The following is a 19,101-nucleotide window of genomic DNA, read 5'->3' as shown; positions in this document are numbered from 1 at the left end:
ACATTTCCTAACACCTTCCTCAATCAGCACTTACTGTGTGCATTTATATTTAGCCACAGCTTACTTTTCCTTCAGTGTGTTTGCAAATAGTTAACTAGCCCCATTAAAATCCAAAGGCTATTTGAAACAGAGTTTGTTCAGCAAGCCAGATAGAGTTAACATGAATTGTAAAGTAATAACTTCTCGTATATTGTTAATCCCTTGTAAAGGTATTTAGGGACCCGACAGAGTGCCATAACATTCAGTTAAACAAGGCAGTCAAACTGAAATACCTTTCCACTTCAAGTGGAAACTCCTGACCATCAGCTGTTTAACTCCTGCTTTTCCACAATCTTCTGCCACAACAGCCCAGCTTGCATATTCCATTCCTCACTGTCTCTCATTCTCATCTTTTACATGTCTCGTGATTTCATATAATCCTAGAGCACTCTCTGGGATGCTCTAGGCTATAATCTCATCTTCTAGACTGTAAGCTCAATGTGGGCAAAGAATCTGCCTTTATTGTTATATTGTACTCGCCTAGGCACTTAGTACAGTGCTCTGCACGCAGTAAGCACTCAATGATATGATTGAGTGGGAGGGGAGCAATCCCTGAACCCCTCACTTACTCTGGAGCCTCTGCATTCCTCTTCCAAGTCCATTCCAACTCTGCTACCCCATCTGAGCCATAAAATTCTTTAGCAGGAGCCACAAAGGCTGAGAATTTTGCACATTCAAGTGTCTGGAAGCATACGGTAACTAGACAAGGGATAGGCCATCGGAAAACGCAACTGTCCATTGGACAACTGGTCGGTTTGGCCATTTATTTCCACTACCACTGTGAACGTGGGGTTGAGCAAACACAAGTTTTTGTCTGCAGCAAAAGGTATGTCCAAGTCATACGCTGTTAATATTACCAGTGGAATGTTTCAATTTTCCACACAGGACAAGCCTCAAACCCAACATTTAATTAAGAGAACTATCCAGAAGGGAGGCACAGTCTCTGAGTCCATCTCAGAACTCCTGACGTACCACCACCACAAATGCCTGCCTGACTGGACATTTCAACTTTTCCAACTCCTGCTTCCACCTTAAGTCACCATCAGGCTGGGTCCAGCGTCTTGATAGGCCAATGGCAGGAGAGGTTAGAGTACTAGGAGGAGCATTTTCATTATCTCTTGGACATCAATAGCAAATTGTGCAAATTTCTGGGCCAATCAGGAGACACTGGCACAGAGAGTACCCATCTCAGACCCTTTGCCTTATCTTCACAAGCTCAATGTGATCAAAAATGACTACTTAAGAAATTTCCATTCAGTGGTCTAAAAGATAGCCTGGGACCTCAGTTGCTGTTGAGATTCTGCTCAGAATCTTTTTATTTTACTCAAAGTGCCATGCAGTTTACCTGTTGTAAACATGATATTATATTAATAGTAGCAACATACACTGAGCCCCCTCTTGGTGCAGTGTACTGTACTAAGCACTTGGAAAATGCAGAATAAAAAAATAACATGCTACCTGCCCTCAAGGAACTGACTCTACAGTGGGGAGAGCAAACATAAAAACACTAGAGTGGTGAAAATAAATAATTGACTACAAATATATACCTGAGACCTGGGGAGGGTATAAATAAATTCACAAGGGCTAGAGTTGGCTGAAGGGATAGGGGATATTTCTCTATCAAACATTTGTCTTCACTGAGGACTTACTGTAAGCAGATCACTATACTAAGCACTTGGGAGAGAACAATATGATGTACCCAGCCCACAGGCCCACAGTCTAGATGGGGAGACAGAAATTACTATAAATAAATGAATTACAGGCAAGTCCATAAGAGCTGAGAATGGGGTGAAAAAAGGGTACAAATCCAAGCATAAAGGCGACTCAGAAGGAAGAGGGAGTAGAGGAAATGAGGGCTTGGTCAGGGAAGGTTTCTTGGAGGAGATGTGATTTTAAGAAGGCTTTGAAGGAGGGGAAAGTGATGGGCTGTCGGGTATGAAGTGGGAGGGAGTTCCAGGCCAGAGGGCAAGGGGCTAGCGGTGAGATAGATGAGATGGAGGTACAGGGAGAAGGTTGACATAGGATGAGCAAAGTGAGTATGCTAGATTGTAATAGGAAATCAGTGAGGCAAGATGCAGGGGGCTAGGTGATTGAGTGCTTTAAAACTAATGGAAAGGAGTTTCTGATTGATGTGGAGGTGAATGGACAACCACTGGAGTTTCTTGAAGAGTGGGGAAACATGGACTGAATGCTTTTTTAGAAAAATTATCCAGATGGTAGAGTGAAGTATGGACTGGAGTGAGGAGAGACAGGAGGCAGGGAGGTCAATCAGGGAGGCTAATTCAGTAGTCAAGGGAGGATAAAATAAGTGTTTCGATCAGCATGGTAGCAGTTTGAATGGAGCATAAATGAGTACTTTGCCTATAGTTTCAAATCCCTTGAAAAAGGGAATAAAGATAACAGAAAAGATAAAACAACATTTATTACATTTCATAGGAGCCAGTGTGATCTAATAGAAAGAAACACAGATCAGGGAGTCAGGAGCTCTAAATTCTAGTCCTGGTTCTCCCATGAAGCTGCTAAGTGATCCTGGGAAAGCCATTGAACCTCTCTGGACCTTAGTTTACTGAAAAGTGGGGGTAATCTGCCTCTTCCTAACTCATGAGAATGTTGTGAGAATTAAATGAGAACTGCAGTGGAGGCATTTTGGAAAATGAAAATGCTATTCAAATTCAAAATAAAAAAATAATCATTATTATTGTCCCCCTCCTTGGCCTGATTTTGATTTCCTTTTAGCCAAAGGTACATGGCCATTGTTTTTGGGACTGACTGCTTAAATCGTTTTCGACCTTCTCCTCAGAACACCTTCCCAACTCTCCTTGTCTAGAATGCAGTCGCACACTGAGCTGGCCCTCCAGGAGAAGGGTGTCACCCCCCTCCCCGCCATCTACCACACTCCTTCCTGGAGATCCAGTCCGGTCTGCTCCCCGAAGAGTGTTGGCCACATCATAAAAACCTTTAGAACGCTGGGAATGGTGGCACTGGGGACTTTATCCCAACCTGTTGGAGTGGCAGAAAAGCCAGAAAATTGCTGCTTCAATCTATGTGCTGTAAGCTCATATACATTATTGTCCTTGTTTTCTTGAGAAGCAGTGTGGTACCTTGGCTAGAGCTTGAGCCTACAAGTCAGAAGGACCTGGGTTCTGATCCCAACTCTACCACTTGTCTGCTGTGTGTGACCTTGGGCAAATCACTCAATTTCTCTGTGCCTCAGTTACCTCATCTTTAAAATGGGGATTAAGACTGTGAACCCCAATTTGGGACACAGACTGTGTCTGACCTGATTAACTTGTATCTACCTCAGTGCTTAGTATAGTACTTAGTACACAGTAAGTGCTTAATAAATACCATCTAAACAAAATTCATGGTTTGTTGTTCTTACGATTTCAATCTTTCCTTTCATAATTATTGCCAACCTCTCCACATTCTTAGTCTATATACAACCTATGAGTTAGGGATGCCGTCAAAATGATCATCCTGGTTCCTTTCTCCAGCAACTAAGTATAGCTCTGTGTACACAGACTCTCAATACATACTACTGAATGAATTTACGTTCTGTGAGGCACTCTATTAATACCAAATAAAGGAGTAATTTCTGTTTTTGAGTTTTAAGACTGTTACATAAAGGAAGATATTTCAAAATGGAGTTTTTTTGACATGATTAATTGGAAGTTAGGACTTCAAATTGACTGCATTGTTGAAGTCAAAAAACAGACTATCACAAGAGGCAGTGTGATGAATGAGAGAATATTTTCTTATTCTTCACTTTGCCATTAAACAGTTTAAAAGAAGCATATACGCTTACACAGTCTTTTCTATTCAATAACACAACTCATTAAGAGAGAGAGCTACTCATTAAGAGAGAGCAAGGAGAGATCTCAGAGTCATTAGGAATACAGAGTAGGGAAAAATAAAGAGCAGTCTTCCACTCCCCATGGCAAAATTTGGATGTAGATTATAATTAGATTGCCATTAGTAAATGGCAGAATGTTAAGATTTAAATATTTTAAATCCTGGCAACATCCCATCAAATTCTGAAAAAGAAAAGGTATACAATACACATAAATGATCATTCACAATTATTAATAATGCAATGAACTAGAGGTACTGATTTATTCTGCACATTAATGATAATTCAGCACTCATTAAGCGCATGCTTGACAGGAACACATTTCAGCACAGCGGGTTTTAACATTTATTTTCTTTTGGTAAACGATTTGTTTAAGGCTTGAAGTACAGTACGGAGATGAACCTGAATTCATCCTCGATGAATTACTTATGTGTTGAGATTTCCTTAACATTAGGCCATGGTGATTGACTACTGGCAAAGTATTTCTAAATTTGCACTGAAATGAGTTAACAGTCGCATAAAACAACATTTGCATGAAAATGACAATGTATTGTACAGTTTAAACAACCAGGTCCTCCACTCACCTGACGATGACCAAAAGGAAGAGACCAGCAGATGGCAGCAGATCCACTATTGAAAAATAGATCCAGGTTTTGCAGGGCTATTGAACTAACGATTATCATAATTTAGATTAAAGTCGAATTTAAGTCTTGTAAATCTTATAATGCAAACTTCTGTCACATCATGATTTTTTTCAGTCCCCGCCAATCTAAAAAAGGCCAGTCTCATCCACATTTTGACAAAGTAACCGCAAATAAAATGCAAAGCAGGGGTGAAGGTGTGTGGCCTCGTGGATAGAGCGAGCACAGGCCTGGGAGTCAGAAGGACCTGGATTCTGATTCCGACTTGGTCACACATCTGTCGTGTGACTTTAGGTAAGTCTTTTTACATCCTCTGTGCCTCAGTTATCTCATCTGCAAAATGAGGTTCAAGACTGTGAGTCCCATGTGGGTCATTGACTGTGTCCAAACTGATTAGTTTTCATCTACCCCAGCGCTTATTACAGAGCCTGGTACATAGTAAGCACTTAAATACTTTAAAAAAATACAGGAACCCACCAAAGAAAAATGGAATATGAAAGAAATATACCTGGCTCATCTGAAGGATGCTGCATAAGGGTTTTGCCAGGCTTCCCAACAGGAGGTCTGGTCCTAGAACCCAGGCTGGGCTTCCCTGCTACCGACAGACCAGGATTTGGCCTGTAAAAGCCATTGCTCCAACCCCTCAAACAAAGGTGGCCATTTATCTGGTTTCATAAAGGACAGTCTGATTTTCAGCTAGTCCGTCTCCTGTCCTGGACTGATTGGACTTCTCATCAGATATTGTTTTTAAACACGCAGATTACTCCACCTCAGATCCCGTGGCCACGTCTCGTGGTTCGGCAGTGGTGCCTGAGCCCCCTGGGACAAAGTTTACAGTGCATGGGGTCGGGGTCCCTCCGGAGATGGGCTCTAGGTTCCTTGGACATGTACATGTGGCATCATACTATGTATGACGCACTGTTGTGGAAACAGCGTAACACCAGTAACATAGCACATCATCACTTCTGGGTCAGTGCAACCAGTGCAACTGGACCTCAAACTGACTCCTGGATTGGGGAGCTGCCCAGCCTCTCCCTGCGTCTGTCTGACAGGTTTACCAGTTACCTGCAGTTTTCCAATTTTTCAAAATTCTCTGAATTTTAGAAATGTATTTTCTCTTCAATTTGGAGACTTCAGAGTTCTCTAAATTAGCAAGTTTTATAAATAATATTCTAAAATAAGTTCTAAACATTTCCCAAGGTGCCCTTCGATTAAAGGCGAGAAAAATTAGGGCATTCTTCTGAAGGAACACATAGTCCTGATATCTCTGATAAGAGAAGGTAAAGAAAAATATCAAGTAGGTGCTCAATAAATGTTGAAAATCAGCAGCAAGAGAGCAAAGAACAAGGCTATGAAATTATAAAAGGAAGAAAGAGGCACTTTTTTAAGATCATCTATCTTTAGGGGACAGTATTATTGAAGTATCTAAATGCTTATTTTTATGATATTCATTATTAATAATAATAATAACTGTGGTATTTGATAAATGCTTACTATGTGCCAGACACTGTACTAAATGCTGGGGTGGTTACAAGCATATTGGGTTAGACACAGTCCCTGTCCCCATGGGGCTCCCAGTCTTGATCTCCCACTTTACGGATGAGGTAACTGAGGCACAGAGAAGTTAAGTGAAGTGACTTGCCAAAGGTCACACACCAGACAAGTGGCAGAGCCAGGATTAGAACCCTGATGCACTGACTTGCAGGCTCATGCTCTTTCCACTAGGCCATGCTGCTTCTTTCTCCATCATCCTCTCTCAGGACCAACCCATGGCAGTTTAGAACCTGTTTATAAGCTTTGTTTTGAAGGATTTTAATTTAAAAAATAAAGAGAAAAAAATGAATATTACCAAAAAAACCAGAATAAAAAGCGATGATAGAGTGTAATACAAAAGAGCTCAAATTGATTCCATTTTTAAGCCGGCAAATTCCTTCTGATGGTTGCCTGCCCCACCCACAAAGCTTCCTCAAGGGGATGTAGCAATCAGGCTTTTCTTGTGCTTCTTTTCCATCAGAACTTCTATCTTGTGCTTCTTTTCCATCAGAACTTCTATCTTCTATGCATTCTCCCACCTGGTATTCCTGGTTTCCTAAAGCCACCTCCTTCTTCCCCTGCACCTAACAGTTCCCATTCTCCTCATCCTTTCACCTCCCCACTTCTTCCTCCCCCTCCACCTACATTTCCCAGAATGATGAAATGATCCTCGATTATCAATTTAAGGGTCTTTGAAGATGAGTTACATTGGAACTAGTACAGACATTGAAGGCTTCTCCATTTTCTCAGCTGGAAAAAATGGCATGCAGTAAAATTAATATCAGTGGCTGAAACTATCTTATTTCAATTATTCTCTCTGACACGTGGGTTTAGACCTTCAGAAGCTCTGATTGCTGAGCACATAGAGAATTGAAAAAGTCTACAAATCAGGTACAGAAGTACTTTGGGCATACTAACTCCAAAAATGCCTGTGAGAGCTGTGATGTCTGCAATCAAACTGTTAAAAGCTACTGATGATCTAATATCAGATTCCACATTTCAGGTTCTCTCAGCCTTAGAAAGCTCTGACTCTGCTTTATCAATTAGTTCTAAGCTGTGAAAATTCACCCAGTAACACCTCCCTTCAACAACCTACTATGTGATGTTTCCTTGGGGTGTTAGAAACCAAAGAAGCTCCATTACCCCTGGAATCAGGCACCATCTCTTCACAGGCACAGCATCATTTTTCAAGTGTTAGGCAAGACAGTGTGTGGTCCCAAGAAAGGTAGTAACAGAAAAAAAAAAATCAGAAGAAGCAAGAAAAAGCAGAGGAGGAGGGACAGAACCGCTCTAATAATAATAATAATATAATAATAATAATAACAATAGTTGTGGCATTTGAAGCACTTAACTTTGTGCCAGGCACTGTACTAAGCACTGGGGTGGATACGAGCAAATAGGGTTGCACACAATTGTCCCACATGAGACTCACAGTCTCAATCCCCATTTTACAGATGATGTAACTGAGGCACAGAGAAGTGAAGTGACTTGCATCAGGGCACACAGCAGATAAATGGCGGAGCAGGGATTAGAACCCATGACTTCTGAATAGGACTTAAGCTTACCTATAAGGCTTAAAAAGACCCAAAAAACATTGCATTTTCCATTCCATTATATCCTAGTACAGTCAGCTAAATAAGCTATCTGGCCCATACCCCCAAAATGTTGGTTTACATCCTTCCCATACGGCAGTGATATCAGTGTAAACCACAGCCTCTTCCTCTTTCCTGTGGCATCAGTCACCGCTGCTGCCTTGTGGCTAAGTGGCTCCCTGCTCTACCTGTTAATGGGTCCCACTTTAGGTAATTCAAAAGGCAGTACAGAAGCCCCCAAATGAGAAAAGTCCCACCTTAAATTGAAAGTTCTTGTCACTATATGTAAATTCATCAAATGGTGATATTCATTGAGTGCCTATGTGCAGAACACTGTTCTAAGCATTTGGCAACACAACACAATGGTAACACCACCTCCTCTTCTTTCACATCTGACAGACCACCACAGTCTCCATCTTCAAAGCTTTTCTCAAATGACATATCCTCCAGGAAACTGACTGATCTCTCACCTCCCTGCCTGCTTTCCTTCCTTACTGCGTCACCTAAGCATTTCAGTCCAGACCCCCTATGCACTTACTACTCACCCCCAACCTCGTAGCACTTATGATCATGACCCGTACTGCCTGATCATCACCTCTGTGGCTAATGGAGCTTTGGATTTGGATTTGAGACTCCTGATGCCATTGTTGCTACTGGACACCGCATGAGAATGAGAAGCAGCATGGTGTAGTGGGTAGAGTATAGTCCTGGGAGTCAGGAGGTCATGGGCTCTAATTCCGGCTCCACCACTTATCTGCTGTGTGACCTTGGGTAAGTCACTTCACTTCTCTGTGCCTCAATTACCTCATCTGTAAAATGGGGAATGAGACTGTGAGCCCCACATGGGAAAGGGGCTGTGTCCAACCCAATTTGCCTGTTATCCACCCCCAGGGCTCAGTACAGTCTCTAGCATATAGTAAGTGCTTAACAAATGCTGTAATTATTACTATTATAGAGTAGGTAGACACGATTCCTGCCTTCAAGGAGCTTACAGGCTAGTGGAGGAGTTTACAGCCTAGTGGCAGACCATATAATAGGTACTAGAGGAGTTTCAGTGACACTGTATAAAATTCATGGCCTGGCTCTGAAGGAACTTATGATTCTAAAGGAGACTGGAGAGAAAGGGGGCTCAAAAAAATTCCATTTGTAAGAAAAGCTCCTATAAATACCTACAAACCAAACTGTCTGAACAACCAAAGCCTCTGACTTCCAGAAGTCACTGGAAGTCAGTGACGGAATCTCGCACCCTTCAATGCCCGAGTTGACACTAAAGGGCTTTTTCCAATGAGTGTGATGGTTATTTGGGGTTGCCAAGAAGTTAGGGATTTTTCAAGGCTTTAAGATAACAGGTGCAGATAAAGATTCCCTTTGGAAACATGTCCAGTAACCTAAATTGGACAAATTACTTACACGCTGTGTTTATTGCAGTCTCCTCTGGATCAGAAATGGTCATAGTGGTCATTATTATCAATGGTCATTGATAATAAAATCAGTTTAAAACATATGGATAAGAAATCATATATATTTACACAAATCATACACATACAGCACTTAGAACAGTGCTTTGCACATAGTAAGAGCTTAACAAATGCCATCATTATTATTATATAAACACTTCCCAATCATTCTCATCGGGGCTTTCGAAGCACTTTTAGGGTTCTATTACACTACAATAAATTAATGATAATATATGTTACTACTTAGTATTATAAAATGTATAATAATTAAAGAGGGTTCTTTTCATCTCTGTCTCCCACCATTTTACTCTCTCCAACCACTGACAGGAAGCCAAACTCCATTAACCTTCCACTCGATAACTTTTAGATATCACTCTCATCCAAGATCCAGATGAAGAATTGACATTCCCGGGAACAATTTCTGATTTGGATGTTTTGCACCAGTAGTGCTGAAGTGAGAGGAAAACCACCACAAGTGAAGGAATGAATCCAGTAGTGATGAAGAATAGCCAGTAGAACAGAGTGCCTGAGGAAAGGATCCTAAGAAGTGAAGACAAGCAAGCATTCCTAAAGAAAGGAAGACACTAAAATAGAGAGAGAAAAAAAAGAAAGGCTGCTCTCTATAGTGAGCTGAATGTAGATATGAGCTGACTGCCAGGATGGTGTTGGAAGTTCTATTTTTAAACAGCTCCCTCTGTTTGTAGTCCACAGATTTCAGACACTATAAGGAAGCTGCTGAGAGAGGACTGGTTTCTCTCTTCCAGAGTGAGCTCGACAGAAATGCTCTGGAATAAGGGAAGAAAAGGAGGAAGAGGAAGAGGAAGCTCATCCATTATTTTTCCATCACCTTGAAGAAAGCGCTTATCAGATGTGACAGAGGCTTCAACAGGTAATAACAATTATCTTCCCTCTTGGTGGGGGGACCTGAGCTTTTTAAAAATAGCACGATAAAGGGAGAAATGCCACCATCATCAGTATTTTCGAAATCCTGAAATCTCCGTGGATGGCCAGGATTTTCTCTCTGCCGCGGCCCGCGTTAGCCAGCATTAACTGTTTCCTTCCCTTGTCCGTCATCCTGTAGCCGACTGAAAAAGGTAGATTGGTATGTCGATGGCTAGAATTTACATCTCGCTCCTGATTCTTTTTTTCCTCCTTGCCTTTCTCTAGCCCACATCAAGGGCCTGGCCTGTCACCCTAGTCATGTCCTGGGTATCTCTAGGATGTTCCCTCTTCTGTGCTCAACCGAAGTCCCAGACTGAAACGGCAGCAGCTGAGCAGCTGTCCATGGATGCTGCTTCATTTTTATTGCTTTTTCCCTATTGTGGACTGCCTGCATGCTCCCTGCATCCTTCAGTGTGTGTTGCTGTAACGGGAAGCCCAGAAATCAATATGAGTCAGTATTACAGTGGAAGCCGGTCTCCATGGTAAAATGCAGCACTCTACTAGCAGGGCCGGAGCGGACACTACTACACAGAGAGATCACCCTGGATGTCTATTTTTTCAAACACTAACGCCGAGGGACCCCACCTCCCCACCGGGGCAATTTAGTTTGTCCCGAGGCCTGGTTTGTGACTCTCTGTCTGGATGCCCCTAGGCCTCTTAGGTACTGGGGGGGTAATGGGAGTTGGTTAGGGCAAATTCTGCCGGATGTTAGTCTGTTCCCAGGTGTTTCTTGAGCACAAGAAAATGGAAATTAATCTGGCCAGCAGATCTGGCGGAGAGACAGCCACGAAGAAAGCATCTTCTAGCCATGTGATCATCATCTGCATTATGCTTTGTTAGACCAACTGGGAGAAGCTATGTGAGTCGGGGAGGATTTGGGGGGACCATGCCTCTCGACCCAAGCCTCGGCAATTCCACTCACACCCCAGCAGACCCCGGCAGCGGCAATAACGGTGGCGGCGGCCGTGGCGGCCGAGCCCCCCTCGGCCTCGGCCACTGCGTCGTCCGGATCTTGCTCCTCTCCGCCCTCGTCTGCCTCTCCCTCCTGGGCAACGTCGCACTGTTCGTCGTGTTCCAGCGGAAGCCCCAGCTGCTGCAGGTGGCCAACCGCTTCATCTTCAACCTGCTGGTGGCGGATCTGCTGCAGACAGTGCTGGTCATCCCCTGGGTGATGGCCGGCTCCCTGCCGGCGCTGTGGCCCTTGGACCAGCGGCTGTGCGCCACCATGGTCACCCTGATGCATCTCTTCGCCTTTGCCAGCGTCAACACCATCATCGTGGTTTCCGTGGATAGGTACCTGGCCATCATTCACCCCCTCTCCTACCCGTCCAAGATGACCCCCCAGCGGGGCAACGTGCTCATCCTCGGCACTTGGCTCTGCAGTGTGATCCAGAGCACCCCACCCCTGTATGGCTGGGGGCAGATCGCCTTCGACTGGCGGAACGCTCTGTGCACGGTCGTCTGGGGCTCCAGTGCTTCTTACGCGGCTCTGAGTGCTGCCTCTTCCTTCCTGTGCCCGGTTGCTATCATGCTGGGTTGTTACGGGATGGTGTTTCGAGCAGCCAGGAGGCAGAACGCCCTGGTACATCCCATGCAGGCAGGCGACCCAGAGGACCGAGTAGACAACCTAGAGGACCGAACGGACGAGAGCAGCAGCAGCGGCAGCAGCACCACCGCCACTTCTGCTTCCCACCCTGCCCCTCGGATGTGCCCCGGGAGGTCCAGCGCGTACCACTGCAAAGCCGCCAGGGTCATCTTCATTATCATCGCCTCCTACATCCTGGGCATGGGCCCTTACAGTATCCTGAGCATAGTCTCTTCCGAAACTGAGGCAGCTGTCCCCCAGTGGGCATTTTCAGTCATACTCCTGCTGTTCTTTCTCCAGTGTTGCATCCACCCTTATATCTATGGCTACATGCACAAAAGCATAAAGAAAGAATTTGTCATCCTGCTGTTTCGATTTTTTTGCAAAAAGGTGCAGCCACAAAACTCCACCTCAGACCCTTACTTTACGGTGGCGGATGGCAGAACTTTCCCTTCCCATTTCTCCACCACTTCGGCCTGGAAATCCTAGTAGATGGGATGAGCCTCTCCGAGTCGACCCGGGACTGCCCGCTGAACGGCCGACGTCAGAGAAAGCAGAAGGACTTCTCGAAACGGGCTGGCCTCTCGCACGTGTCACTGGTCACCGTCCGTCTCGCTACGATTCACGGCAAAGGACATTACGACAACCGATTCTCTCCACAGGCTAGGTAGGTAGAAGAGGGTGGAGGAACTGGAGAAGCTTCCTGCTGCTTATCAGAGTTTAGACTTGGCGACCCTTACTGGGATTATACACCAGAAGACGACAGTAGACACTAAACACTTAAGGTAAATAAATAAGGGCTATCCATTCTGGAACTGTTTTTGGTGTTTTTTGTCTTTTACTGGAATTATCATGCTCCATCTCGGAAGGGAGAGTGCCACCTGGAGATGCACTGATTTTCATCTCCCAGGAACGGAGTAGGCCCGGTCGGCCGCTTATTTTCAGTGGAAATGCACCCAGTGGCTGGAAATACTCATAGGGCAGACTGTTTTCCTGTTTCTAAATGATTAACAATATGAGGCAACAAGTGGTTTCAGAACAGGGAAAAACACAGAGCACTGTACATTTAGATTGAAGGTAGGAAGGCTTCAAGGCAAGTAGATTTGTTTTCAGGAAGGATTTCATAGAGAAGAAAGAGATTGTAGGCTATGTATTAAGCAGGATGTTGTTACAAGCCAAAGGAGAGACAAACAACCCAGTTAAGACTTCAGTGTTGTAAAACTTGAACTACCTGTAAGAGTACTGACATCAGAAACTTGTATTTCATGCTTAGAGCAACTTAGCCATTAAGCAACTTTTAAAGAACAAAATTCAAGTCAGGGGAAGCAGCATGGCCTAGCGGAAAGAGGACAGGCCTGGGAGTCAGAGGCCCTGGGTTCTAATCCTGGCTATACCATTTGTCTGCTAGGTGACCTTGGGCAAGTCACTTAATTTCTCTGGGCCTCAGTTTCCTCATCTGGAAAATGGGAGTTAAAACCTACTCCCTCCTACTTAGATTTTGAACCCTATGTGACTGTGTCTTACCTGATTAACTGATTAACTTGTATCTACCCCAGCACTTAGAACAGTGCATGACAAATAGTAAGCGCTTAAGAAATACCATTATTGTTAAGTTGACTAAAAATGTTCATTCATTCATTTAATCGTATTTATTGAGTGCTTACTATGTGCAGAGCACTGACTAAGTGCTTGGAATGTACAGTTCGGCAACAGATAGAGACAATCCCTGCCCAACAACGGGCTCACGGTCTAAACAGGAGACAGACAACAAAACAAGACAAAATAAGTAGTTTATTGCCTTTGGCAACCTTAATGTCTCTTCATGAAGCTTCAAAATTTTCTCAGAGACAGTTGCAGTTGTGGGAAAGTTCCCCACAGGAGAGGGGACAATACGCTAGTATGTGTCATTAAAATCCGATTTTACATTACAACCGGTTCCCCGGTAATGATAGGCAGCCATCTTGAACCAAAAGCACATCATTAAAATTGTATGAATAGGAAGTTTTTCTGTTAGAATAGGAAAAAAAAATCTTACACTTTTGGCAAAATTCCTACTTCTTTCTTGGACCTAGAGCAGGAAGAGTGGCAAACTGCACCAAGGAAATGTTTGGAAAGGGAATTAACTAAGGAATTAATATATTATATTAAGTGTGGTTCTTAATATAGAAACCATTTTTCAGCTTACAAAAATTGTTCATCAAAACCTTTGTTTTAAAAAGTTTCCTCCTGCTTATAGAAGAAGCTTTGCCAACAAAAGTCCCCTAACAGATCATCATTGAATGTATCTGCATGAGTTGAACTACTTGGCAGTTTGAACAAGTAAAGGAAGTTAGTGAATCTCGCTAACTTCCTAGATAAACAAACAACAGCCCCTTTTTCACCGTAACTAAAGGGCAGTTGAGAATCCACAATTAAGTTGGCCTGGTACAAACAAGATATTTTTGTCACAAGACTGCTTTCTTGGGAGTTTTGTTTTTTTTTGGATTGGTGACTGTTAGGGGTGAAGGGGACACTTATGTTCCCCTTCAGCCCATCACCAGTCTGCCTGGATTCGGGGGACTACTGTGAATCTCAACTCCAAGCTGGTCTTGAGCAGGGGATGGGGAGAACAGGAGGATAGGGCTGACGAGTAAAAGAATCTAAATTATTCTGTCAGTCAGGAGCTGCTGCTGACTCTGGGCTCCTGAGATGCACTTGTTGGAGAGACTAGTGCTGTGTACCCCTTTGATGTTTGCTTTGCCTACATCATTCTGAACTGCTCTCACTTTGATGGCATCAAGAGTTTGGCTGGACCTGAAGAGAAATATGGCCAAAACAGTACTGTCAAAGGAAAATAAATCTCTCTCCAAACATACTTGCTCCTTGTAGAAGGGAGCCTCTACCAGTCCAGTCCCACCTTTTATACCCAGTTTAGCAAACTATTCAGGAAAAAAGAGTGAAACAAGCAGATAGAATCAACAGGGCAATCGAACAATTTGGTTGGGAAACGTTTGCCTCATATAAACCCAGCCCAAGACTCCAAACAGTATTTTATCTCCTTTTCAGGACAGAAGTGCACTAGAAATTACTTTGTAGAACATACTTTGGGCTCAATTTTCTCACTATCACCGATGGAAATGGTTTTGGGTCAAAAAAATTACATAATTGTGTCCCTAGAGTCCATGCGGCTACTGTTCTGACTCTCATCCTCGCTGATTACAGTAGGAAGTGGAAGAGAAACTTGACTGCAAACTGGGGTGACAAATCAGTCAGCATTCAAGAAAAACAACACCTAGCTATTAACCAATCTGTGGAATGGATTCAAATTTTATCACTAGCCCAAGTTAATAGTGATTAAATGGAGTTAAAGCAGATTTTGTAAAGTATTTCTAACCCTTGGAGTTTTCCCTTCATTTTTGTTGTCTACTTTATAAACATATAGTTTAATCACTAGATTGTAAGATCCCTGAGGATAGGGATCATATCTACAAACTCTTTTATGGTCTAGTGGAAAGAGCACAGGCTTATGAGTCAAAGGACCTGGGCTCTAATCCGTTATGACACTTGTCTGCTTTGTGACCATGGGCAACTCACAGCTTCTCTGTGCCGCAGTTACTTCATCTGTTAAATGAAAATGAAATCTTCCTCTGTCCTACTGTCGGCACCAGGTGGGACAGGGACTATGACCAACTTGATCATTTTGCATCTACCCCAGCAATTAATACAGTGCCTGGCACATAGTTAATGCTTAAATACCATAATAATAATTATTTTTCTCCCAAGCTCTTAGTATATTGCCCTGCACACAGTAAATAATAAATACCAGTGAGTGATTAAGCTAGCCAGAAGTAGTTTGGCCTAGTAGAAAGAGTAAGGGCCTGGGAGACAGAACCTTGGGCAAGTCACATAACTTCTCTGTGCCTCACTTCTCCTGTTCTCCCTCCTAGACTTTGAGCCCCATGTGGGACAGGGACTGAGTCCAACCTAATTAACTTATACCTACCCTAGCACTTAAAACAGTGTTTGACACACAGTAAGTGCTTAACAAACACCATTAAAAGATTGCCAACAAAATTTTGTCTACACACATGGATCCTGCTATAAAAGAAAATTATATTTTCTCTCAATGTTCCATCAAGCTCAAGTGTTTGCCTCGGTCACCAGAAATTCAAGTGGAAATTGCAACTTTCATGTGGTTTTAAAGAAGTTCATTTTCACCGTTTATTAGATGTGAAGATTTCTGTGGCCTGAAACTACCCATTTTTCTTTAGTTTTCATTGCTACTCTTTTTGGTAATTTTTAACATTACACTAACACCTCATTAGTTTGATATACAAGGGCTCAGAAAAAATACTTTGAATTAACAGGTTCACAGTGCCTGATATTTTTGTTCAAGGCAATAGGGCAATTAAATTATCTGGAGAAAACTAGTGTCTGGGATTATAACAGAGTATTTTAAATAAACTGAAACCAGTTTAGTAAGTGTGTTGTATGCACTTTGCCATTTGAAAACAAGCAACTGCAAAAACCATTGGTACCCCTTGGCTATAAAAGCCCAGGTGTGAAATGTTTTACAGCAATTCACAAAATATTCATTCCTTTGTTTCCACAGCACTTTATAAAGGTTTATATAGAAGAAATCTCTTTATTCTAATTGCAAGTGGCTTTTGAATTAATTTGATCTGTATTCACTAATATTTTAATAAACAACGATAGGTAATGTAATTAAGAAAGATAGCTCTAAAGTATGTGCTATTTTGAATAAAGCAATAGTGGCTTAAAAAGGTTTTACTGTACTAATATATGGGGACACTATAGCTTTGGAGAGCTTTTTTTGAACATAAGCACAATGTTTATTTGCTCTGCTTGTTTAGATAAGCTCCCCATTTAACATTCATAGTAGAATGTTTTAATCATGAAAATAAAATTTTGAAAGAATACAATAGCACTCTTGGACTAGTAATCTCTCTGCATTTTGCAGTCCTGTACTTGATCAAGAGGTGGGTTTATATTGGTATAAACCAACAAAGCATATTCTGTCCCCTTTTTCAGTGACAGAATACAACATGGTGTAGTGAATAAGAGCACAGGCCTGGGAGTCAGAAAGTCATGGATTCTAATCCTGACTCCACCACTCGTCTGCTATGTTGACCTTGGGCAAGTCACTTCACTTCTTTGTGCCTCAGTTATCTCATCTGTAAAATGGGGAGTGAGACTATGAGCCCCATGTTGGACAGAGACGGTGTTCAACCCGATTTGCTTGTATCCACCCCAGCGCTTAGAACAGTTCCTGGCACATAGTAAGCGCTTAAACAAATACTATTATTAATAATAGTAATAATTAACTAGACTGTGAATGAAGCAATCAGGTTGCCCCAAGTCCTGAAATCTGTGTGCTGCATATCTTCCATTTGAAATCCAAAGTCCAAAACAAAAAGTGCCTAATATTCCAGTAGGTTATAGCTAACCATTCAAATAGGTAAAATTCATTATCCTGAGATACGTAGGTAACCAAAGGGTAATTTAAATGATTGAACTAGGGAGTAAAGCCTAGGAAAAAAATCATTTTTTGTATTTGGAATTTGTCAAATCTAAAATGTTGAGAAATTTTTTGGGATGACATCAACATTATAACTACTTAATGTACCTGAAACCTGCTAGCACTTGGTTATGTCTGTTGTTTGTTATATACCTTATATCCTGCCATGTTAAAACAAAACAGTCTTCAGTCTTAAAAACTCTCTCATCTCCTTGTGTTCAACTTTCATGTTAAAGAAGTTTTAAATGGTAGATTTTGGTTTTTTTGAAATGCTGTTGTTTTTAAAGCATCCAACAGATTTGTACTGCAGTCTCAATGTTGGCAATTTCATCTTCGAACTGACTGGCAACTCTATCCGCAGCTGCATGTAAATGGTCTTTGGAAATGAAAACGCGCTATTAGAATTCGCATGTACAGTAGTATTTACAAATGGTCACACAGCTTACTTAGAAACACACTTGGAAATTTTACGCAATTCTTCTTCCGGTTCAGGCTTAAAACCTAGCTTCACAAATATACAGTAGCGAAGTAAGATGGCTCAAGTGCTGAGTCAGGAACATGCCCTAATTTATGGTCTTGGGATAAATCTTAATAGACAGCTTCCACATCACTCTTGGTCCTCCTCATCAAAGGCCCCCAGTTGAAATGTACCTGGAGAGAGAATAATCCTCTCACTCCAACAGGATGCCCTTTGGGGAGAGGGTTGAAATCCTACCTTGAATGGGAAGAATATTGAACTACCGAAGTTCAGTCTCGGCCTGTTCTCTAAAGAGATGGGATTTTATTCTAGGACTTTCCTTAAGCATTAAGGGAAAACAAATGTTACAAGCTTATCCACTATGGCCTTTTTGGAATTCTGGAAACAGTGTGACAACCCAGCCCTCACACTTGGCTCCCCTAACACCGGCCTTTCTGTCTCTCTTAATCAACCCCTTGGTCACATCTACCCTCATGGAACTCCCCGCCCCCCCGCATTTCATATCTAACAGACCACCATCTCCTCAACTTCAAAGTCCTACTTTAAAAAACACCTCCTCCAAGAAGCCTTCCCTGACTAACCTCTTATCTCCCCAACTCTAGTCTCCCTTCTGTGTCACTCCACACCCAAAGCACTTATGTACATAACCTTATACACTGTTAGTTCCATAGCTATATTTTATTTTATTGTCTTTCTCAGTACAATGAAAGCTCCTTGTGGGTAGGAATCATGTTGACCAATTATATTCAATCAATCATATTAGAGTGCTTACAGTTTGCCAAGCACTGGACTAAGTGCTTAGTCCAGTAATAATAATGATGGCATGTGTTAAGCACTTACTATAAGCAAAGCATCGTTCTAAGCACTGATACCAGGTGATCAGGTTGTCCCACGTAGGGCTCAAAGTCTTAATGCCCATTTTACAGGTGAGGTAACTGAGGCATAGAGAAGTTAAGTGACTCGCCCAAAGTCACACAGCTGACAAGCGGCGCAGCTGGGATTTGAACCCATGACCTCTGACTCCCCAGCCCATGCTCTTTCCACTGAGACACACTGTGTCTCTGGCAGGAGAGTACAGTGTTTCAGAGTTGGTAGACACGTTCCTTGTCCACAATGAGTTCACAGTCAATGGAGAGATGCAGACATTAATATATATATATATATGTAAAAAAAATTTAAGCTATGTACGTAAGTGCTAAGGGAGGAGTGATTAAAGAGTGCAAATTTGGTGGCAATGCAGAGGGAAGTGGGAAAAGACTGTACTGTACTTGTACTCTCCTAAGGGTTTAGTACTGTGATCTGATTGCAGTAAGTGCTCAATAAATACTATTGACAAACCGTGATGATTCCATAGCAGACTCTTGCCCTTGTGACTTTTTTTAAATTATATCTGTTAAGTACTTACTATGTGTCATCCACTGTTCTAAGCTCTGGGGAAGGTCCAGTTAATTAGGTCAGACACAGTA

At 42.5% G+C, this 19,101-nt stretch overlaps 1 protein-coding gene across 1 annotated transcript; it reads left to right on the top strand.

Annotated features, from left to right (window-relative positions):
• The first annotated feature begins 9,822 nt into the window (after positions 1–9,822).
• Positions 9,823–12,454, top strand: GPR101 (G protein-coupled receptor 101). Its single transcript, XM_001514036.5, has 2 exons — positions 9,823–10,001; positions 10,280–12,454. The coding sequence occupies exon 2, from the start codon at positions 10,941–10,943 to the stop codon at positions 12,126–12,128; it is 1,188 nt and encodes a 395-aa protein (XP_001514086.2). The 5' UTR covers positions 9,823–10,001; positions 10,280–10,940; the 3' UTR covers positions 12,129–12,454.
• Positions 12,455–19,101: the final 6,647 nt, after the last annotated feature.

This window comes from Ornithorhynchus anatinus, chromosome 6 (genome assembly GCF_004115215.2).
Source record: "Ornithorhynchus anatinus isolate Pmale09 chromosome 6, mOrnAna1.pri.v4, whole genome shotgun sequence".
In the NCBI taxonomy this organism is placed as follows: domain Eukaryota; kingdom Metazoa; phylum Chordata; class Mammalia; order Monotremata; family Ornithorhynchidae; genus Ornithorhynchus; species Ornithorhynchus anatinus.
The sequence above is the reverse complement of the archived record's forward strand: the minus strand, read 5'-3'. Positions and strand labels throughout refer to the sequence as shown.

Excerpts from the sequence above, each read along its gene's own strand:
- GPR101 (XM_001514036.5), top strand. The coding sequence starts at position 10,941 with ATGCCTCTCGACCCAAGCCTCGGCAATTCCACTCACACCCCAGCAGAC.